Source organism: Tachysurus fulvidraco, chromosome 16 (assembly GCF_022655615.1).
Source record: "Tachysurus fulvidraco isolate hzauxx_2018 chromosome 16, HZAU_PFXX_2.0, whole genome shotgun sequence".
Taxonomy (NCBI): Eukaryota; Metazoa; Chordata; class Actinopteri; order Siluriformes; family Bagridae; genus Tachysurus; species Tachysurus fulvidraco.
This window is the reverse complement of record NC_062533.1, coordinates 12,554,656-12,578,924: the sequence shown is the minus strand read 5'-3', so window position 1 is coordinate 12,578,924 and position 24,269 is coordinate 12,554,656. Positions and strand designations below refer to the sequence as shown.

The 24,269-nt window shown below is 38.4% G+C and overlaps 1 protein-coding gene across 10 annotated transcripts in view; it reads left to right on the top strand.

Annotated features, from left to right (window-relative positions):
* Positions 1 to 24,269, top strand: part of gphnb (gephyrin b) — a 107,441-nt gene that overhangs the window by 5,525 nt on the left and 77,647 nt on the right. Inside the window, exons 2-3 of one of the 10 annotated variants that reach the window (XM_027166222.2) lie at positions 10,279 to 10,503; positions 11,691 to 11,737. The exons of 8 other annotated variants lie outside the window; for them this stretch is intronic. In XM_027166222.2, coding sequence (XP_027022023.1) covers position 11,737 — 1 coding nt within the window. In that variant the 5' untranslated portion in view covers positions 10,279 to 10,503; positions 11,691 to 11,736. The remainder of the gene's footprint in view (positions 1 to 10,278; positions 10,504 to 11,690; positions 11,738 to 24,269) is intronic. One more of the 10 variants, XM_027166231.2, reaches the window with a different exon arrangement.

Sequence of the window (24,269 nt, the reverse complement as noted above, 5' to 3'; positions counted from 1 at the left end):
GTATTTTACTGCCATTTTTGAAGAAACACAACGGTACGAACATGCATCTGAAATCGTGAGCTTATGCGAGCTAGCGAAAGCAAACCATGTGCATGTCATTGAGTGCGTCGTGCGCTCACAATTCACAGCATCTCATGCTCTCTGTTAATAAGCATGCACACTAACACCGTTCCACATGCTCGGGTCAGCCGCTCTCACCCTCGCTATTAATGATACTCTTTAAATTCACCGCCGATGATGAATTGGTATGAATCTTGGTCATTGTTTCTACACTGATGAAGTTTTAACTGAAATGTAAATGGGATCCCATTTAAATGATGTATAGCACACAGGCCTAGAAGAGAAGAGATTAGAGAAGAGAACTTTGCCAAATCGTAACAAGTTCTTTCATTTAGATGAAAATCTACTCGAATTTTATCTCACTGAATGATAATTACTGAATGTAAAAAGTATTCGGTTTCAATACTGATCAAGTGAAGTAGAATATGTCAAGACATTACTTGAGTATATATCTTCATATGTACATACTTATCTCCATATACATTTAGGTATATATTATGTAATAAGTATTATTCTGAGTTAAATAGATGGATAGATAATGTGTGCGAATATCATTTTTTAAAGGTACAGTATGGTGAGTTACTGTTGTGTTGCTCATGTTTATAATCACTAAATAAATAATTAGTAACTAATGGTACATATAATTGTTCATTTTTTTTCTCGTAACTTTAGAAACATGTTATTCAGAGGCTCACAAACATATCGATGTGACTGATGTGAAGAATTTGACTTTGACACCATTTGACCAAAACAGCATGTGACTGTTACTCTTCTATTACTGTTTAACATTTATAATTTGCTAAGCCGTAGAAGGGCACGTAGTCAGCATGCTTACATCAAGACCTTCTTTCTAATGATTTAGTCGCTCTGTGATGGATGACATCACAGGAGCTTTTCATAGTTTGTGAATTTCCCCAGTTTAAATTACCCCAGTTTATTCACCTTGTTCTTTTTATTGTTTATAATTAAAGTGCTGCCAGAGAGCATTGACTCTGCTCCGGCAAGCCACCATTTTTTCACATTAAACTAAAACTCAAGACACCAAAGATGATAAAAATGATATGTTTCAGTATCGTAAATGTACAATGTGTATATATATATATATATATATATATATATATATATATATATATATATATTATAATACAGTGAATAATAATTGATCATATGGCTTGGTGATGCTCCTTTGCTGTTTATCAAATAAACATGAAGTCATTTTCTTTTGTCATCGTCATGATGAACCTAATCTGTGATAAGTGGTTAAGCAATTACTGTCATCTAAATATGTAATGTGGTGTGTGTGTGTGTGTGTGTGTGTGTGTGTGTGTGTGTGTGTGTGTGTGTGTGTGTGTGTGTGTGTGTGTGTGTGTGTGTGCGTGGTTTCTAATCAGCAAAAAAGCTCATCGAGTCGAGCAGAAGCATGCGTGGAATATATTTGTTCCTCAAACACAAAACCACTGCACCCATAATCATCTGACCTTTTAGAAATCTCCACCCGGTGTCTCTCCTACACACACACACACACACACACACACACACACACACACACACACACACATCTGTCAGGCTGTACACAGGCAGAGCTCGCTGAGTGTTTTCTCCATTCGTGTTCAGATTCAAGAGATTTTAAGCGGGGGCTCTGTGAATATCTCGTCAGCTATCAGGAGTACCTACAGTATAGTATGCCGCGTGTTCTTGGCTCCTGGAGTGTTTTTGTATCAGCTCACACAATCCCAACCACACCTGCTTTTCCTTTTTAGCTCTGTCAACTTTATGAACGCTGACCTAAAAACCAGCCAAAGCTGGGCATGATAAAATGGGGCTGCAGCCATGTTCCTGTCACCTGCCAGAGCTGCTGTAAGACACGCATGTGGGGGAGGGGGTTGTGAGGGCATTGTGGGTCACAGTATGCAGATTACACACACACACACACACACACACACACACACACACACACACACACACACACACACACACACACACACACAGTGCTTTTGCTGCCCTTTGTACTGACCACAACCTTAAATGTGCTTCTGCCAATAGATTGAACGGATAGGATGGATGGATGGATGTGGACTGAATGGCCAATAAGCATGTTGCCTCTCCAGCAGACAGCATGCATCTCTTTCTTTTTCCTTTCCTTTTCACGCTCAGCTGTAGCGGCGCAGGCTGGATGAGGATTGCGTAGGCGCTCACATGTACATCAAAGCACACATGAATCGGCTCCAGCTTCACACAGCAGCTAATTTTAGACCGCTGTCAGAGCCAAAGCCTCATTTACTGTGTTTAGCTCATTTATCATTACTTTATATAGCTCATTTATCATTTCTTCATTTATTATATTTATCATTCCATTCTAATTTATTTTATTTAGACATTCTAGATAATCATATTTTAATCATGGACACATCTAAGTATCTTCACCACTCCGGTATTATAATGCAGTAATGTGAAAAAATATATTAAACTGAGAGAGGACGTCGTGCATCTTAATGTGGTGTGAACCTCATGTCTAGGTAGGTCAGTGGGTCATTTGGTAAATCTGTTTACTATTTTGTAGTATGTATAGTGGGGAAATTTCCCACATGTATACCTGAGCAGTGAGGAGATCACTGTTCACCTGTTTTATACACACACACACACACACACACACACATAAATAAATAAATAAAATTAAAAAAAAATCAGCATGTCACTACATCAATGTATCCTGATGCTCTACTTCTGCTTGGAGCTTCTGTACTAACCTTTCGCTGTTATGGATACACTAAACATTTTCACCCCAAAGCGGATGATCTCACCTGCATGCTATAATCCTAAAGACTGTCCTGTGCTCATCCCAGGACTCAATCTTCATATTATTCTCTTACTTAATATCCGTTCAACACCGTTAGTACTGTTTGAATTTAGAATCACGATGTCTGGTGTCACCTAGAAGACGACATGTTCCCTTTTGAGTCTGGCTCCTGTCAAGGTTTCTGCCTTATATCATCTCAGGGACTTTCTTTACCTCTCACTTTGGAGCTTGAAAGCTGACAAAAGAATAAAAGATTAATTTTGTATTTTTTATTTATTTATTTATTTTGTTTTTGTTTTTGTCATTTTTCTTTGTTTTTTCTTTAATAAATATGTGGCCCCTGTTCTGTGTAACAGAAACGTGTTCACCCGACCGACCAGAGATCATGAGTTTAAATCCAGCCAATGCCACAGTTATCACAGGGATATAAGAGAGCAAAATTGGCCGTGCTGTCTGGATGGGGGATGGCAAACTATCTCTCCCTATTAAGATCTGTGAGCTCATGCGTGTGGAAGGGGATGGATAGTGCCCCGTGACGCAGCATAATCAGTAATCCGCTGGCTTCATGCGTGCTGGAAAAAGCACGTGTTAGCCTTCTCCATCCCAGATTGGCAGTTTTCAAATGATAGGCTTAACTAGTGGGTGGGATTTGGCTGAGAATTAATTAGGTAAATGAAAGAAACCTGAGCCATAAATACAAATCTTAAAAACAGATTTCGGTTGAACATAAAACAACAATTGCAATGTTGTTAGCATGTTAGCTTGGGCTGTCTAGCTAGAATGGGCAATCATAAGGATCTAAACAACTCTGACAAGGGCTAAATTGTGACGGTTTGACAACTAGGTCAGAGTACATCCAAAAATACAGGTCTTGTGTGGTGTCCCCAGTATAAGACAACCAGGGAAGGATAAAAAGAGAACCTGCATCAGGGTCATAGTCACTCTTCAAGGCATCTGGGGAGCGTGGGGTTAGCACATCTGGTCCGATGATAGAAAGGTGTACACAGTGCATCACAGCTAAGGGGCTGCTGGTCAAAGTGCCCATGTTTACCCCATCCCTTTTGAAATCCCCTACAATAGGCATGCATCAGAACTGAACCATGGGGCAGTGGAAGAAAGTTCTAATGAGTCATGATTTCTTTTCAGTCAAGATTAGGAGCAGGTTCATGTGCAACACTTCACCACTTGGGGAAAAGATAGCACCAGGATGCACTATGGGAACAAGGCTAGTCGGTGGAGGCTCTGGGCAATGTTCTGCTAGAAATCCTTCCTTTTCCTAGCATTCATGTAGATGCAAATTACCTATCTAGACATTGTTGCAGACCAAGCAAACCCCTTCATGGCAACCGTGTTCTCTTTCAGCAGAATAATGCACCCTGTTACACTGTTCAGGAATGGTTTGAGAAACATGAAAAGTTCATTGTGTTTACTTGATCTCCAGAATTCATAGATCTCAATTCTATGGAGCATCTGTGGGAACAACCAAGTCTGAAACATAGAGATTCCATTTCACACCTTACAGGACACGGATCTGCTTCTAACGTCTTAGTGCTAGATACCACAGCACAGCGTGAGAGGTCTTGTGGGGTTCATGCCTCAATGAGTTGCAGCAGTTATGGCATCACAATTGGAATCTACACAATATTACACAAGTGGTTTTAATGCTGTTCGTGGTTGTACACGTGTTTATGTATTTTGACCACTCTGAAAGCACATACATTTTCCTGGAAATCCCAGATGGTTCCTCTTTAATCTAATTTCTATAAAATGTCTAATTTTGATATTTGATATTTTTCAGACATGTGTAAGTGTGTGTGAATGTGCAAAGTTTTTTCTTCCCTGTTTCTCTCCTGATAGTGTGCCCCTGCTCAGGTAAACGAGTTTGTAGAGGAGACTGTTTAATCTCATTCATTCTCCTTTAATCTGTGGACTTGGTCACAATGCCGGTTTAATAACTGCCCTAATGGAGTGGTGGATAGGGGGATCAGATGCTTGGAGGCATGCAGGGCTGTCACACACTCCTGAGCTTCACTCCTCTGAGTGCTTACACACACCTATGGGTTCAGTGATGTGTTAAAGGGAATTTGTGGGACAGTGTGATTTTAGTGAACATGTCTGCAATAGAACACTATGTGTAGACACGTGTGTGTGTGTGTGTGTGTGTGTGTGTGTGTGTGTGTGTGTGTGTGTGTGTGTGTGTGTGTGTGTGTGTGTGTTCAACAGTCTAATAGTTTTCATAACCTGAGTGTACTGTATATTGTATGAATTTCGACTCATTTTACTCATTTGATTATTCTGAACTGCCTAAGTGAATCAAATTATGAACTTTGATTCATTTGATTCAGTACTTACCAGCTTCCAGAAACAACAGTTGTCTAAAATCAGATACTTCTTTACTGTTCTGTGCACTTGTGCGGCAGTTACTGAGAACTCTGTTATGTTTTTAAAAAAGGAGCAGCATTGCAAAAATAGTTTTATTTTGCACTCAGAAAAAAAAGACTCTGTGCTCAATCATTTTTGTTCCAATCTGTAGACACGGACTCCACATGTATGACTGTTTTCCAAAGTACCGATTTTATCACTTGATAATGACATGACATGCTATAGCATGACTTACTACACACACCCACTTACTACATCCGAATGGTGTGTATGAAATGTTATATATGTGAGTGTGAGAGTTTGCTGAGTCTCTATGGATCAGAGTCTAAAACAATACTCTTTACTTCATACACGGTTTTAGTGTCATAGTGTAGTGGTAGTGAGATACTGATAAAGAACGTTGAATTTAGAGAAACAATGTGCACTTCACACTAGACTTGATATTGATTTTTCCCTTCCCACGATCTTTTTTTTTTTTTTACTCCTGGATTTTAAAAATAAACAATTTATCCATCCAGAACCGAAGCCTAAAAAAAAACAAGAAAGTGAACATTTCTATGGTCTCAGGTTTAAGGACAGTAAAGGAGAGAGGAATTTTAATATGTGGTCTGAGTAGTTTGCTGGCATCAAATACCTTGATCGTGGATTTCATCAACTTGGCATTTTGTTGAAGGTCTATTTAATAATTTAAGGGAGAAAAAATTGACCTTTTTTTGGCCATTTTTTCTGTGGCATTCTGTGCCCACCGATGTTAAATGTACAGTTGTGTACACTAATAGATTCTGACTCATACTAATGATCTCAGGAAAAAAAATCTCCATTTAAAGTAACAGAAAGTAAGAGGTGAAACCCTAAGTCCAGCCGACGGCATATGACGTGAGTAAAGAGACGGGGCTTCAAGGAAGTGTTAGATGAGATAAAACACCTGCACTAATTATTCTGGATTCCAGATGTGGATAAGCTCAGCTCCTGTTTTGGGGAGAAAAAGATTCTTTTGGTGTGTTAACGTGTAGCTGAATTTTTGCAATATTACAGTCATTACAGTTTTTTGTGAATGTTGAAGCCAAAAACTTGCTTGATTTTGCTGGATCTTTTTTTTTGTTTGTTTTAATTTGTACCTTGAATTTCTGTGTGTGTGTGTGTGTGTGTGTGTGTGTGTGTGTGTGTGTGTGTGTGTGTGTGTGTGTGTGTGTGTGTGTGTGTGTGTGTGTGTGTGTGTATTTTTGGTTATTTTTTGTATTTTTCTTTTTAAAATTGCGAATTCCTTAGAATATCTCAGAGTTTGCTTGGTTTTGTGTACATTTTTTCGTATAATTTTTTTGTTGTTGTTTTTTTAAACTTCAAGACAGAATAGAAATAAAGGAAAAGGAAGCTACTTTTGCTAAAGAGTGAGTGTGGGATTGATTACATTGAATTTTTGATTCATTTTCTGTCATTTAGGTATTATTTTGTAAGGAAAAGTCTATGTTTTTTATGTAGTCTGTTGAATGTATTTTTCATTGCGCAGTCATATCCAATAAGAACAATTTATTATATTCTTACACTTCTATGTGCTAACTAACTAGCTATAGTACATTATCTGAACTACAAGCTTTTTTGCCTTCTTAGTTTAGGACCGGATTTTGACCAAATCGTACGACCGAACAGCACCTTGAAGCTCACGTTTGCCTTGTGGGCAAACTAACGAATATATTTGTCCACACCAAAAATCCAGTATATCCTTATTGTTATCTGTTTGCATTAATGATATCATATTCAACTCAAATGCAGTGTCATGAAGCCATGCACATATATCTGTTGTTGCTGTTGTAGAATTAAGGAGTAGGTTGGAATATTTATCTGTTGAGATCGAGTCTGTCCCAATGTAGTTGTAGATGTAATCAGTATAGAATATTGTATCAGCACTGTGCCTTCAAAGAGGACTGATATAGAACAGCAGACGCCTTGAGACCTGCTCGGTCTTGTCTGTGTTCCCAACGCGACGTGTACTTTTAGGATCATTTCACTACTGCGCACTTGAAAAAAAAAGTCATCTTTGTTCATCTGACAGAATTTGAAATCCTGCAATTTTTAAATAGGGTTCTGTGTACGATACTTTTAGGCAGCTAGGAACCCTTAACTATAAGTACGACGTCTTTCTTTTTTCTTTTTTCTTTTTCCACATCCATCATCACATCCATACCACTACGAGAGCTCAGAGTATTGGCCTATCACCAATACAGATCCGATACTGACATATACACACCGCAACTGATCTGACTGTCTGCAGTCTGTCTTTGTAATGTCAGTTAACTCGTATTCACACACATTCATAGCATAAATGATTTACTCGCTCGAATCAGAGAATCCCCAGATTATGATATGATGTGAACCAGCTTTACATCGCTAGTATCAAACACTAATGCTGTGCATCACAACAGATTGTTCTTAACATTAATACACATCGATGTGTTTAGTGTGAAGTGCTATTGTGATGCCGGCCGTCACTGTCTCTGTATAGTAACTGGTGCTATCATTAGGACAGTCAGGTGTTAAAAAAGGGTTCTCCATCTTGAGACGGGTTTTTAGGGTCATTAATGAATTTCTTTTTTCTAAACAGTTTTACCTTTAAGGCTGAGTAAAGCTGATTCGCGTCTAGTCTCTCAGAATTCAGTACTTTTGTTTGAGCTATTGTACTGTATATGCGACAGTTCGACAGGATGAATAAAAAAAAAAGATTTTCAACACTTCCAGCAATAAAGATTTCTGTTAGGATGTCTTCTGGAAGGAGTCTCCAGGGTCAGCATTTTGTAACCATAAAGCTGTAACATTATACTGACCAGTGTAGCCAAGACTTCAGGACTTTTTTTTTCTTCTGTCCAAAATATAAAAAGATGATGGCGATGGAACGTCCGTTTATAGCTGATATACTGTAAGTGACAGGAACTTTCACAAGCATCTTATGACCGCAAATCTAACCTGACATGAACATACACGTTAATGTCATTAAGCAATAAAACATTGTTGTGAGGAATAAAGCATTTCAGACCGTGTTGTTGTTAAAAGATTATTGAGAGCAGTAGCTTCAGGGTAGAAACTTAACTTCACACCAGGTCACATCACACCACTCCATGCTGATTCTTTTTCTTATCACAGCATGCCCTTTCATATTTTCATTCTGTGTCTCATGTACCTTATGACAAGGGAATCTGCAATTGCACTGATGTTACTTTGTTAATGTCATACTCGGGTAGATGTAAGGAGTTTAATTCCAGCTGTGGCACATCACTCAAAATAAGCTACAAGATGTTGACCTACATTTTAGAGAACAAAGAGGCAAAACTCAAAAGGAGCAACAGGAAGAATGCGAATGATCCTCTAAAATCCAAAACAAGATTGCAGCACTAAAGCTTTAAGTTCTACCAGATGTGGTGTTACTGGCTTGTGTGATTATAATACCATGAATTTATCACTTTGACAAATAATTGTGTGTCAGTCTCTCAGAATCAGTGAAGTAAAGATCACCTGAGCTCTTTGTCGATTTAAAACAACAAACGTCATACCTTTGTGATGTCCTGTTTTGCTCTGTGTGTGTGTGTGTGTGTGTGTGTGTGTGTGTGTGTGTGTGTGTTTGTTCTGATGAGTCACTCTGCTGCTTGGTGAAGTTGACTCTGTAATTAGGGCTGTGGGTATGAACAGGTTCATCAGAAGCTTCCGTCTGTCTCTGACGTCTCACACGGGTGTTACCACGCCGCGCTTCTCTCTGCCATGAGCTGCGTTTCTGTTTGAATTTTTGTATGTACAAATCCTGAATACAAAACACACTTGTTTTATGTTAGAACAAGAAAAAGTGACTATAATCTACGAATCTTTCAACACATTGCTTGGTGCCACATTCCTCACTGGAGAATCATAGCATTGTATTAAATGACTTATTTGCATTGGAGAAGTTTAACACGGAGTTCTGGTAATGTGATTATTATTGTATCACTAGAGATTTAGACTCGTCTGAATGGAGGGATGGATGGATGGATGGATGGATGGATGGATGGATGGATGGATGGATGGATGCATGGAGCTTTTAGAGATGGTCATATCTATCCAGGCCCATGTCCTAAATCCAGGCTTTCTGCAACCCACCTAGTGCTGCTTATTCTAGTTAGGGATGAGCAATAGTTAAGGAATAAAACCCAACTCTCCTTGCTGGGGGTTTCCTCTGGTTTCCTCCCCAGTCCAAAGACACATGTTGCAGGTCTACAGGCATCTCTAAATTGTCAATGGGTGCATGAATATGGGATTGTACTCTATGATGGGTTGTCAACACACCCACGGTGCCCCTTGCCCAGACTCCCATGAGATAGACGGCAGGCTCCTAAGGACCTGTGTAGGTAAATCGGTATAGAACCTGTATGTATGGAAGAATGAAATTGGTTACAACTTAAGTTAAAGTAGCTAAACCTTAACGTCATTCATTTTCTTTGAAGTTAATGAGATTAAATAATGTAGCTTAACACTTCTGTTCTTATCCTTTCCTTTGCCCCATAACAGCTTTACAGTATCTCTGACTGTTGCAAAGCACCAACACTGGAGACTCCTTTCATAAATGTTAAATAAAGATCTCTTTAAATAAAGTTACACGTCAATGACTTGTCTGCTTTTACATGTTAAATAACATGTTTAATTATTCTGTTTGTTATTAGCCTTAGATTATGTGTCCCTAAGTTATTAGCCTTAGATTATGTGCCCCCTTAAGTCCCTATTCAAATCATAACATATTTGATCGATCATACTGTAAACCTGTGATTTTATATTATGTGCACAGGCGCTGTTATAGGAAATTAATCAACACCTGAGAACCTAGATCAGAGAATTCAGCACTGAGTGATAATAATGAATAGTGTTTAACACCTAGTTTGTTCAAGACTGGATCATTATGTCTTAAAACTCAACATTATTACATGTCCCAGTCAGGAGGAAGCTGTTTCGTTCAGCAGTATTTTTAGTGTTTGAGCTCTTCTGTTATTCTATTCTGAGGTCTTCTCATCTGTTCTATTCTGCAGGCACCATAAGGACAGCTGTTTTCTCAGGTTTCTTATTTTAGAGGAATTTGAATATCGCATATGTTCTTGACGAAGACAATCCCATAATTATGCTCAGTGGATGATAGTTGTATAAAAAGTTTGAAGACCAGCACAGACGTACAGTAAAGTGTGTGCGTTGAAGACAACGTCAGCGCCGTTTGAAAGCGAAGTACCATGATCACGCTGTAGAAGATGAAGGATATGGTAAATATAATAGTGATTATTATTATATGAAAGTTTTATATTATCATGCTTGTACTAGAGAAGTCCTTAAGGCTCACAGTGAAATGTGAAGCAACTAGAAATCATGTGCTCGTGATGTCCTGCAACCCATCGTTAAAGCCACACACTCATGCTTTCCAGATGACAAATTGACAAATTCCCTCCGTGGTTGTGTGTGACTGAAATGCAGACACGTTGAACAGCGTGGCTAACAGCTATCAGCGCTGACAGAAAGCAGTGCGACAGCCAGCAGATCAGCTTCAGCAGTGGGAATGTGTTCAGGCGTGCCGTCTCGCGCGTCTGCTGCAGCAAGCGTGCGGCTTTATTATGCACAGACGATCGTGGTGTGTGTGTGTGTGTGTGTGTGTGTGTGTGTGTGTGTGTGTGTGTGTGTGTGTGTGTGTGTGTGAGCACACGTGTATGTGCACATTCCTGCTGTAGCACATTAAATCTGGTTCGCTGCTTCTGCTTTGTGCCTCTGCAAAAAAAAAGGAATAATCCTCAGAGTGATAACTCATTTATGTCTTTCTGATTTTGTTACCATAGCGCTATGATTCTGTTATCATTGCGCTGTGATTGCGTTTCCAAGGAACTGTGATTCGGACTCCAAGAAGCTGTGATTCTGTTTCCAAGGAGCTGGGGAGTTGTTACCGTGGCTATTTCTGACAATGTAGTGCTCACACTGTGTTAGCATTTACCTTTGCGTTCTGCTTCCATTACATTTCCTCAGCACCGTTTCTGTAGTGCTGTGACTCCACTACCGAGTTCTGCTTTCGATCCCATCACGCAGTTCCATGCAGAACCTTGTCATAAAGCAGCTTTACACAAATCTGCATAAAGAAACGTATACATATATCTCCAATGAGCAAGCCAGAGGTGTCGGTGGCAAGGAACATCTATGTCCCTGAGATGAACTGAGGAAAAAACTTTGAGAGGATCCAGACTGAAAAGGAAACCCATCCTCATTGGTGTGACACTGGACAGTAGGGTTCAAAATAATGTTCATACACAATGTCCTGTGTTTGTGTACTGTTGTAATTCCACAGCTGTTTCTAGCGCTGATATGTTGTATTAATTCTATACTGCTTGGCTTCTTTTGTAAAATTTGTAATTGCTTGAAAATTTCTAGACCAGTGTGTGATGGTCGAGTTCTGCTTCCATTTCTACAGTGCTGTCAGTGTTCAGGTTCAAGGATGCAAGTACTGGGAGACATACAGTACGTACCCAAACTCCTTTACGTATTTCAGCTGTTCTTCATTCATTAATAATATAATTAACACGATTTCTTTTCATTTACCTTTCCCTACTTTAATTGTTCCACATTTAGTTTACACCGCTATACAATATACTCTTGAAAACTGCCCTATTTTAATAATTTTTTTTAAATAGTTTCTAGAAATTTCCAGTGGAATATTTGGCTTTAGATTCATGTATGGATTTAAATTATGACTTGGGATGTTAAGTGTGTTTATGTTATCTGAATTACATATAAGCGTGTGTGTGTGTTTGTGTGTGTGTGTGTGTGTGTGTGTTGCTATCATGGTATTTCAAGTTTTTTTTAATCATTAGACACCCTAATTATATACTCTGTTAAGTTATAATAATCATAGGTGTCTTTGCACTCATTGTGTTTAAGTGTGTGTGCGAAGCATTTTTTCCCTCGGGGCTTATCACAAATAGGTGAGTCTACATGCGCACTGTGTGCTTGAATGTCTGTTGTCAATGTTTTGCACTTAAAAGCGTTTATTATGTTCTTATTGTGTAAGCTATCGTTCATTTAGGGTCCACCTACAGTGTTATTTCCAGTAAGGGATTATAGTGAGCATCGATGGAGGATTGAAGGATTTTGCAACTGAGACAGTATTTAAAATGGCTGACTCCCTGATCAGTGCTCAGACTACTGAACTAGGGAGCTGATTGAGACACGCTGACAGTTTTACCACATGAGCTAGTACATGCATTGGTTAAAAAACAACACATAACGGGTGCTGTAGTAATTCAAAGTTTTCTTCTCAATGCCAAAAGAGATGAAATAAAAAGAAAAAAGGTGAAACATATCCTTTAGAAGCACATTTCCTGCAGATGGAGGTAAACAAAAGCCAGATCCATCGCATGTGTGCTGGTATACATCACATCCTGTGTAATTGGACTTTCATTTCAAATATAAATGTGTTTCACTGAGAAACCCATCTTTTAAAGGCTGCATGGCTGAATGATGTAAAATCAGTAAAGGGTTGCTAAGAGTATGCTGGGTGTTTTACGTGTTGAACACTGCAGTGTGTGTGTGTGTGTGTGTGTGTGTGTGTGTGTGTGTGTGTGTGTGTGTGTGTGTGTGTGTGTGTGTGTGTGTGTGTGTGTGTGTGTGTGAGTGTGGTTCTGTTTTCTGTTATTCTGTCATTGGGGCTTTCCAGCCCTACAGAGGGAGCATTTGGCTGCATGTAGGTGGCTACAGAGCTCTGTGTGTCTTCCTGTAGGAGTGTGAGAAATTGCGATCTCGCACATGGATCTACGTCGTCTAGACAGAAACACCCTCGGAGGGGAATTCCGACAATCCCGTTTTGCATCCCATTAAAGAAAGGCTGGATTTAAAAATCAAATTTGCATAAATGTTACTGAAAACACTTCGCTGATTTCCAGCACAGAGACGTTGTTGTGGTGGTTTTCAGTTTAATGTCTTACACACAACGGGAGCTCCAAAGACTTTTACTAAACACTTCCAAAAAAAAGAAAAAAAAATAGCAAATAAAATCATTGTTGATCATGGGTTTGCTGAAAGTTACCTATTACTAATTTTACAAATGACACACTTGGAAATTGATTTTTAGAATTTTTAGAATGATTTTTCACAAACTATAGAAGAAGCGAGTTTCAACTTGCTCCACATGACGTGTATATATAGTGTGTGTTTAAAGTGGCTGAGAAAACACTTCCCCTCTCATGCAATTTGCTTTAAAAGGTTAGCTGGTTATTACAGGTGTGTGAGTCATTAGCTACAGGTGGATTTCCACCAGAAAGGTTTCTAAAGCTTTTGCGGACCTGAAGCGCTACAGAAGTGCACTGCAGTGAGAGTTCCAAGAGGTGTTTCTATGCTGCATTTCCAGCACACTGCAGCAAATGTGACCATTATGAAAAACAACAAATGAGACAAATTGAACGACGGAGGCTTTTTTAGCCACAAAACTACAGTGAAGTGACACACCGCAAATATAAACTATCCTGCTTTCTTCCAGCTATCCTGCAACTGATGACATCACACAACCAGTATCAGAGACCAGGATCCTCTCTGGAAGGCAGAGAGTAAACATTAGCATTCATCAATAGCAAATATGCATCAAAAAGCACCATTATTATTAGTGATCAGTTATTTATGTTATATTATTTATATTATTTAAACTCATATGCACATGTTGGTGGTGTGTGTACAGGTTGTCAGAAACAGTCACCCTGTCCACCCAAACGTCCCCATAAGGATAGGAATATATGACAGATTTGACAGTATGGAGGTGAAAAGGTTACAAAATGGAAGGTTAGGGTTAGATTCAGGTGTAGACATGACATGTCTTACTTTTATTAGCTGCATTACTATTTGTGTCAATAGAAGGTGTGTTGTGTGTTGTGTGTGTGTTGGGGGGTTTGCAAGCCTACTCTCAGTGTGTGATGGTGGTGAGTAATCCAGCTCGGTCTGTTCTGCTTCCTGAGTTTGTGCCATGTGTGTGATCATAAAAGCCACTCGGATCAGATCATACAGCCACAGCATGAAAACTTAATGCCCCCGACAGCTGTACATAGACTGCCTGTTTTAAATACAGCCCCTTCTGTGCCACTTCCTGTCTCCCTTTGCTTACTCCTCCTGTCCGTGTTGCCTACTTTACTACAGTGTGAATATCATGCCAGGGGGTTGATGCTTCGTACAAACAGTCGCTCATAGGTGTGTGAGCTTCTTAAAATCTAAACACATTTGCTGCCCCACATCTTACTTAAAAAATCAAGCCATGCTTGAACTATCAAGTAATCTCCAACAGACTCCTTACTGGTATTCATGCTGATCACATGATATGAAGTCATTTCACATGCACATTGACCTTATTAAGGCGGTTGACAGGTTGAGTTTAACTTTTGATTCTTTTGGGGGAAACCAGACATCAGCAAATTATATTACTGAGACAAACGATGTCTTGGTGTTTTCCACATGAATACGTATGAGACTTTGTGTGTACTGTATGTTAAAGACCTTGATTGAAGCTCAGACTTGGTATTCAAGTGAAGTTAAACAGTATCGCACGCACAAGAGCGCAGTTCTACTTGGTTCTGGATCACAGCTATCACAGATATTGCTTTTTTTTAACAATTTTATAAACGAGAAATTAATATTGATTGACCTTTTGGATACAATGTGGCCAAATGTTCTGTGTATTTTTCCTCCATTGCCAGAACTAGTTTCCTGAGGAAGCAACGCTAACGTTATAGCTTTATGGCTAGCTGACTAGCAAGCTCATACTGACTTGTATTTTCCTATTAAAGCTGCGTTTATTTTTTCATCTGACAAGCTTTCGCATTTTATGTCAGAAGTTATTGATGATGTCGAGGCTGTTGAAAAACATTACTGTAATTTGGAACTGGGGAGTGGAATTTTAGGTGGAGAAGACAAACCAGGGATTGCTACAGACAGAGAAAATGTCCCACTGTGGTACAGTATGTACTGTATGTACTCTTGGAGTGCCACTCGACCAATCAAATTGATGGACCGTAACTAAAAGTTGCATAAATTAATGTGTTTCACGGTACTGTTGAATTCTCACACGGTCAAAAGATGTTTCTGTAATTGCAGATCCAACTGTAGCGTCAGCAAAAAAAGAAGGAAAAAGGAATTCAAAGATCAGCGTATTTAACGTAAGGGCAGAATTTCCACTTCAGTAAACAAAAACTATACAGACTTTATTTATTGCTCTGACATAGACATTACTCTATCGATATGCAAAATCAGCATGAGGCCATAATCATAATTCTTTTTTCTTTCCATATTTTTGGAGGTTAGGGTCAGAGTGCATGATACAGCACCCCTGGTGCAGAGCCTTGCTTAAGGGGACCAACAGTGTTAGCTTGGCAGTGTTCTGGAATGAGTCTCCAGTGTCAGTGCTTTGAAAATGTCTGAAGGTTTTCTAGAACAGGAGACAAGCTGCTTTTTTTCTGTTATTATTTTCATAAAGACTGATGAGGGAAATAACTTGTAGCAGCTACAATGGAAGTGATAACAGATTGATTCTCCAGGTCATAAAATGTAAATGTTAAACTTGTTAAAGTGTTATTAATCAATGAATTTAAAATACTGTAATAGAATAATAATAAACTCTGACATAATAACATAAAGACTGCTTTGCATCAGACCTGATCACGCTGTTGTTGTTTTTTTCAGGAGTCTTTTAATCCTTACATAGGAGCCCATGCTACGTTCTATAGTGTTGAAGAAACCTTATCTTAACATTTGTCTTGGTTTGCTGTTTTTCTGTACAATTCTGACAGACCTTCTTTCTCAACCAGTATGGACAAATTCTTTTTTTCTTTCTTTTTTTTTTTTTTAAAAATCTACATTTTTATTTTCAGCAGACCTGCAGACCTGCTTCTTTAAAGCTACAGTATGATGCATTGGGGAAAATGAGTGTGATTGCAGATCTGCCGAATAAGCCAATAAAATGCTGTGATCTGACGCTAACGCAGTAAGTCTCAGTCCCAGACCTGCACTAACACGCACACTGTTCGGCTCCAACACACCTGATTCAGCTGGTCAGGTCATTATCAACCCCTTCATGAGCTGAGTCAGGTATGTTAGAGGAGCCTTTAGAGAAATGTGCAGTGCAGGGAAACTCCAACAAACACTGGACTAATCCCCATTATGTTCACTAAATAGAGTGAATTTTTAAAAAGATAAAGCAGTGTTATAGATTCAGGGTTGTGTATCGCTGCTCTAGTATGAACATAGTGTGCTATAAATAGCAGCGGGATTCCACCTCTCCCTGCAGCCTTTACTACTGCTGCAGGATCCTTTATTGCTTCTCTTCTCTTCTCTTCTCTTCTCTTCTCTTCTCTTCTCTTCTCTTCTCTTCTCTTCTTCTTCATCATTCTTGTTCTTCCTTTACTCTACTACACTTCCGTCCTTATTCGAGTCCCCGGTTCAATTCCTTATTTACTGTCCTTTCCTCTTTCATGTCTTTTCTTTTCCAAGTTTCTTTTATCCTTTTCTCTTTTTTTCATTTTTATCTCCTCCACTCTCTGTCATAAGAAAAACAGAATCATAGGCATAAAAAGAAGGAAGGAGCACAATGAGATTGCGAATGACAAAAAAAAAAGCAAGAGGAGATTGTTTTGGGAGAGAGAGAGAGAAGGAAAGTAATGCAGGAAAAGGAGAAGAGAAACACTGTTATACAGAGGACTGATAGAAGTGAGGAGTAAAAGTAGTTTGTGTGTGAAAGTGTGTGTGTGTGTGAGAGAGAGAGAGAGAGAGAGAGAGAGAGAGAGAGAGAGAGAGAGAGAGAGAGAGAGAGAGAGAGTTGGGAAGCCGCAGTGTTGTGGTCATAACAGGAGTGAAGCTGAGCTGTAATTGCTGATGCCATCCAGAGGATTGAATGTAATGAAGGCTGCTGCTTATGGCCAGCTTCATTAGAGAGAGAGAGAGAGAGAGAGAGAGAGAGAGAGAGAGAGAGAGAGAGAGAGAGAGAGAGAGAGAGAGGAGAGAGAGAGAGAGTGGGGGGGGGGGGTGATTGTGGATTGCGTCCAGGGAAATAAGCAGTTTGGAGAGAAAGAGAGATAGAGACAGAGAGACAGAGAGAGAGAGAGGGAGAGAGAGAAGAGGAGAGGGATGTGAGAGAGAGGAGAGATATAGAGATAGATAGATAGATATAGGATTAGAAGAATAAGGAATGAATGAAGGAAGGAAGGACGAAGGAATGAGGAAGTATTAATTAATAATTATTCACAGGAGTAACTAATTTAAGATTCTTCATTGATTGTAATAATGTTACTGCGGAGTCAGGGATCCCCAGGCCGTGTGTTTCCTCATAAACACATTTCCACAGCAGCCGAGATGGGAGTTTCCAGATTCAGCCCGCTTCCTTTCCAGTTCTTTTTTCTGGGCTCTCATATTTCACTCCAGTCTAATCTATATACATTCATTATACAGCGCTGGCATTTTATAACGTACACATACCTTATGGGTGCACTATGTAGGAATAAAATTACTCACTGTAGTCCAGTGATGACCACTAACCAGATGTTAGTCACCATGAAGTGCAGTACTATGTTCCTTTCACTCTTGCATGTGCTTGTACTGGCTGTGAGTATCACATTGCAACAGTGCGGTTCAATCTGATTGGTCAGAAATTGTGTATTTTTCCATTTCACAGCACAGGTATTTTCTGACTGTAACATATACTGTACAATAGGTTAATATTGATGTGCTTGTTCCAATACATTATTGTTTCTATAGTAACAGCTCATACACAGACACTTCATATAATCTAGGATTAATAATCAACAGATTAACAAAGTAATTGTTGATGTGATGTGTTGTTTTTTTGTTTTTTTTTTTACATTTATGGACGTCTTGGTTGTGAGCACTGTCAGTCTTGGTTATGCTTTCTGTTTTGTCTCTAACAGGCAGTGCTTTTTGTCTGTTTTTTGAAGGAGAGTTAAGAATTATTTCTGATATGGAATACAATAAGTGAGAACAGGACCTAACATGTCTCCACAACATAAAATCTATAATATCTAAATCATTAAAATGCATGGTGTTTCACTTGATAATAAATGAAATATTATAGTCACTGTGGTACAAGCAGATTGACGCACTCCACACACTACATGCCACTGTAATGCTCTTACACAAAACTAATGATGGCTTGTTATGCTCACAGCATCTCACGCAACATGCATTATTTTCATGTAACAACAGAGTCTCTGCTTCATTCTATCATAAGTTACGATATGATCAGAATAATGCTTCATGTCAGCTACAGTAGTATTCACACAGACTACACACATGTGAAGACATGGAAGACAAATGCTAGTTCCATAATTATACCTGGCTTCGAGCAGCTTTAGTAAGAAAATGAACTTTTAACTGCATTAATTCATCTGTAAATGTTATTTTATCTTCAGTTCTTTAGTTTTCAAAGAAATGATAGAATCAAATGCTGTGATGTTTGCTGGTGTCCTATTTTCTGGGATCTACTGTAACCCTGATTAGGATGAAGCAGATGGATTGATGGATGGATGGGTGGATGGATGGATAGATGGATAAATTAATGAATTAATTAATTAATTAATTAATTAATTAAATTGTTATATGCAAGGTCAAATCTTGAATTATATGATGAATAGATTTGTACAAGTTCAAAACATGGACGGATGGATACATTAAGAACTATAGGATTATATACATGGATGGATGGATGGATGGATGGATGGATGGATGGATGGATGGATGGATGGATGGATGGATGGATGGATGGATGGATGTGTAGGTAGGTGGATGGATGTGTGGGTTGGGGGATGGATGGACGGTCAGATTAGATTAGAACCAATGGATTGCTGTATTGATGGATGGGTGAATAAATAGTTTATATGCAGTAAGTGCTACATAAACACATTCACATTCATTCAGTACAAGGTCTGGAATGGATGGATGAATAGATCTGTAGATGGATGGATTATATGCAAGGATGACTCTAGAACTGGTGGATGAATAGATTGAATACAAGGTTGAATCTAGCAGCCATTCAACAGAGTTGTTACTTATCACAAAGAGCTCCAAATTATAACCCTATCGGAACTTTTAATTATACTAAGAGCCCCTTAAAAAGAACTTTTTTTAGAGTGTATATGATGTGTAGATGGATAGGTGGATAAGTATAGAAGTATCTCCGGTGATTGTATTACATTATTGTCAACATTATCACCACTACTGGCTTATTAAATTGTGGTTTAACAATTTGTGCTGATTTTGTGATTAACCTTGGCCTAAAATCAACCTGAGAAAGAAATAAACATGCACTGTGGCTGACGCGATCTTGATTCTGCATTACATTTCAAGTGACGGTGTTATCAGAGCACACACTTTTATTCAATAACCCCAGTAGTGTGTTTCATGGTGGATTAAGCTCGTACGTGAAATCTCCTTCACTACCTGCAGTGTTAAAGGCAGAGAGTGTGGTGTGTTCATGCCAAGGTTACACAGAGCAGACAGGAGGAAGAGCTGAGCCGGCAGATTTGTGATGCCCCTTCACCTCTGGCAAAGAAGCAGCCAAGTGTGTCCAATACTGTAGGAAATCAATAAACAAGATATTACATGTAGACAAGTATAACTTGTTTAATATCTTATGTCTATATCTGGTGTTATTAAAGTAATTTAAGTCATTTTTTTCTAGCCTACTTGGAACAATATTTTTATTACAAAGAAAAAAAAAACTTTTTTTTCCCAAATGTGGGGAAATATCTCAAAGTAAATGGTGAAATTTCTGTTCTGATATTCCTCAAGTGCTACAGTTTGAAGGCGTTAACTTCAACCACTTAAATTCCATTTAAGGTTATCCAGGTAAAAACATCATGCACAGAAAGCAAAATGTTTTAAATATATATTTTTTTTATATCAGACTTGCGGTGATAAAATTATTCATTTGTTTATACTGATTGAAAATGTCAAATAAGTCGATTTCCTTTTTGCTGGCAGAACAGAACAGAACAGAACAACAGCATTCTGGTTAAAAAGGTTTAAGAAATTACATTTAACATTTAATGTAGGCTCTAGTTTCATGGTCGTCTTTAAGGACTTGTTAGCTAGATAAACCTTGTGACTTCTTTACAAAAGTAAAATAAAAAGCAAACTAGTCATCCAAACTTGTTCTAGCTGATGAGGGTCAGCTGATGAACTGAAGATGTTTCGCATTAAATCCTATTTTTAAATCCTATTAACAAGCTGACAGAGAACACGGCAACTAAGAGCCTAGCAGGACGAGTGTTGTGTATTTTGTTATATACAGTACATGCCATTTGGGGTATAAAACCAGCGCTAGCAATTGCTCATATACATTAATAGCAGCTTTTTTTGAAGGGATTTGTAATTGTGCAAAGTAATCAATAACCCATTAGCACTCACTGTAGCAAAGCAAACATAATAATCCTTTTACATTTTTACTAAACACATAAAGGTGCTCCACCTGATACAGGGCTGTGTGTTCACATTTTTATAGTGAGTACTCGTGAAGCCATTACAGTCGGAGAAGGGCGAATCTCTCAGACCAATCCACTATATCAGCATTTTGAGAATGCAGTGCCCTTACATGACAACAGCAATAGGAAATACACACTGTGATAAGCCTCGCTGTGGTTTTGTTCTCTCCCAGCTTCAATATTGTTTGTGCAAGCAAAGTCACAGCACTGGAGCCTCCGGAGTGGAACATGTTGTAAATTCAAATCAGCCATTTTCTTCCTGTGTATACAATAACCAGAGTACAATTTCACCAAATATTCTATGTATTATTTCTCTCAGTTCAATCATACAGTAGCTAATCTTCTAGCTGAGAGTCCTTCTCACAGAGCGGCGAGCAGCTACTGAACCAAAAGTGTAGTTTACTGATATTTGGTAGAGTCTAAAAAAAAAAATCCATACTCTTCGTTGACTCTCCAATTTTTTTAACAAAAAAGCAAAAAGATAAGAAAAGAATGGGACTAATTTATTGTTCAAATTTACAAATATCCATTGTTTTTTCCCCCTGATAATTGGTAAAGTTTCTGGTGGTACAGTCAGGTCCCAAAAAAAAAAGCATGACAAAATTCTGTAATGAAATACTGCATCTTGTCATGCAGTGTTAATATAAAAGCCTAAAGAGACAACCCAGGTCAATGGGACAGAACAATGCTTCACACTGAACAGGACATGCGGGATAAACGGACAGCAAAGGAACTTGGAGAGTGTCTTATGGAGCGTGTCGCCCCTCGCATTTGTGTAATACGTACATTATTCATCGGTCCAATCAGCCAGCTGCCATTCGCCGTGGCTCCTGTTACATCGGTGAATTATTCAGGGAATTATTTAAGTGCCTGTAATCACAGAGGAGCCTGATGGGTAATACACACAGAGAAAGGTTCCAGAGCTCACCACCATATATCTACTGAGAATAAGGAGAAGAAAGAAGAAGAGGGGAATGAGGCGTGAAACAGAAAAGGACAATGAGGAGAAAGTGAGATTGAAAGAAAGCTTGCAATGGAGGTGCCTGTATTGTTTTTAATGTAGTTTATTTGTTTATTTTACAAGGCCACATTAACTAAGGTTTTAGCTAGGTCAGAACATCAGAGTAAATGTGCCAGTGTCAGCTACAAGCTAATTATCAAATTAAAAACCCGGGCCACGTTTTTCTCGCGAGCATATAAGAGACAGTTTGACCTAAAATGAAACTTGCTGATTTGTTCCTCGTGAATACAAACGTGAGGTAGTCGTTCAGCCAGAATGTGTTTGCTTCAGGAAGTTTACCATTCTGGTTTTTTTTCAGAATCTTTTTCAACACACTAAGTTATTAGTGTAATTATTTCCTTATGGTTTCTTATTCATAAACGCTGCTGAAGTCATTCGAGTAACTGTGATGTGTGAGCAACCCACAATTTTTCCTGCGTACACAGTCAGGCGAAATAAATACACACACAAATTTCTTTTGTTATCTAAAACGCTTAATTTAATTTGTACGGCGTATTTAACGACGAACATCGACTCAGTGCAGCTTTACAGAAGCACTGAAACAAAATAAAAATTCTAAAGTTTAAAATGAAGTTACTATTTAATTCTAATATTTTTCCGTAATGAACTAGCCTGAGGTGACGGTGGCAAGGGAAAAACTCCCTGAGATGATACGAGGAAGAAACCTTAAGAGGATCCAGACTCAGAAGGGAACCTACAGTATACTCACAGTGCATACTGTATATCCACATCAGATTTACACACATACTGTGTTTATGATTTGACCATCGAAATAAAGTTCAAGATATGAATGCTACATTAAATTGTTCTAATTCACGTTGTTTCTTGTATAATTATAAATGTATGTGGTCATTGGTTGGAAAGATGTCAAGCAAATGCATAGCAGTCATGATGAATGTGAAGGAGCCTCAAGGACAACATTATTAAACAACACTTGAATGGAAAAATCTACAGAGCCAGAGGAAAATCCTTAAATGTTCCTGGCAGCACAGATTTTTGCTATTGTACATGTGGAAAGTTCATGGAACCAGAACTAATCGACCCTGGGTATGAACGGCATGCAAGATTTCTCAACATGTGCTCAGAATAAGGATAAGGATGATAACAGAGAAGCTGTTAGTCATTTAATATGGAGTTGTGGGATGATCCGAAATCAGTCAGATCAACAGTTATACAAATACCAATAAGCAATGAACTGCACCACAACCAAGTACATTCCTTTTCTGCTCTAAAAGTAAAAGCCACAGATATATGTATGACTAAAAATGTAGACTAATGAATCTTTGGATTGATAATACTACATAGACAATCTACAATATAGTCTAGGTCAGATTGAAAACTATAATAATTCAGCAAAACAATGGGGGGGGGGGGGGTCATGATGAGTAACATGTAGTGCCTATTCAAAAAAAGAAGCTTTATTTTCCTCAAATATACATTACATCACGGTGAAATTCATTCTTCACATATCCCTGCTTTGGAAATTGGGCTCATAGCACAGGGTCAGCCATGATGCCGCACCCCTAGAGAAGGTAGGTTAAAGGCCTTACTCAGTGGCCCCAACAGTGCAGTTTGTCAGTTCTGAGGCTTAAAACCCGACTTTCCAATCAACAACCCGGAGCTACCACTATCGCTGCCGACTAACAATCTTTTGCAAACAGTACTGGGGCATTATATGCCATAAAATAATATACTGATGTATCAGGAAAAACTCATCAGTCAGCCAAGAAACAAAAACTGTGCAGGAGATGGACATTTGGACAACCCCAAACATACAACCATAATAGTTTAGAAAGACCTGGTGTAGTTTAGCCAGTATACTGACTTAAATCCCACTGAATATATATGGAAACTGAAACTCACTCAGCAGGACCTTCATAACCTTGGGGAATTGCAGATGATTTGCCAAGAGGAGTGAGCCAAAATCCAACCACAATATTGAAAAAACAAATTACTTCTTACTGTACAGTAGATCTCTCAGTATCGTAATTATCAAATCCGGCTTTGCGACAAAGTACTCGATTCTTAATTTGTTCTCTATCAATAACCTTTCAATTTATTATTAAACATATCTTTGTTAATTATAAGTCACAAGAGAAAATATGTGTTTCAAAGTAGATATATGAACTAGATATATTTATTAAATAACAAAAACATGTGAGAGTATAGAACCTTCTAGAGCATTGAAAATAGGTATCATCTAGACAGAATAGTAATAGGATATTTTAGCAGTATTTCACTTAATCACCACTAAAAAAAAGTTTATAGATTTCACTATTTGAAAATATCTAAAGGAAAATTTATTAATACATTTCATGCATTTGGTCCATAGTGGGTTGGCTAAGTAAAAAAAGTGCACTACACATGGATGTGTCATTTCATTCTGTTTTAATGGCCTCCTCGAGGTGACACTTTTTTTATAGGTGTATTAACATGAAGCGGGTCCTAAATTTGAGTCCTCTGCAACACTTTTGGCAAAAAAAATTTGCCTATTTTTTCCTCCAAA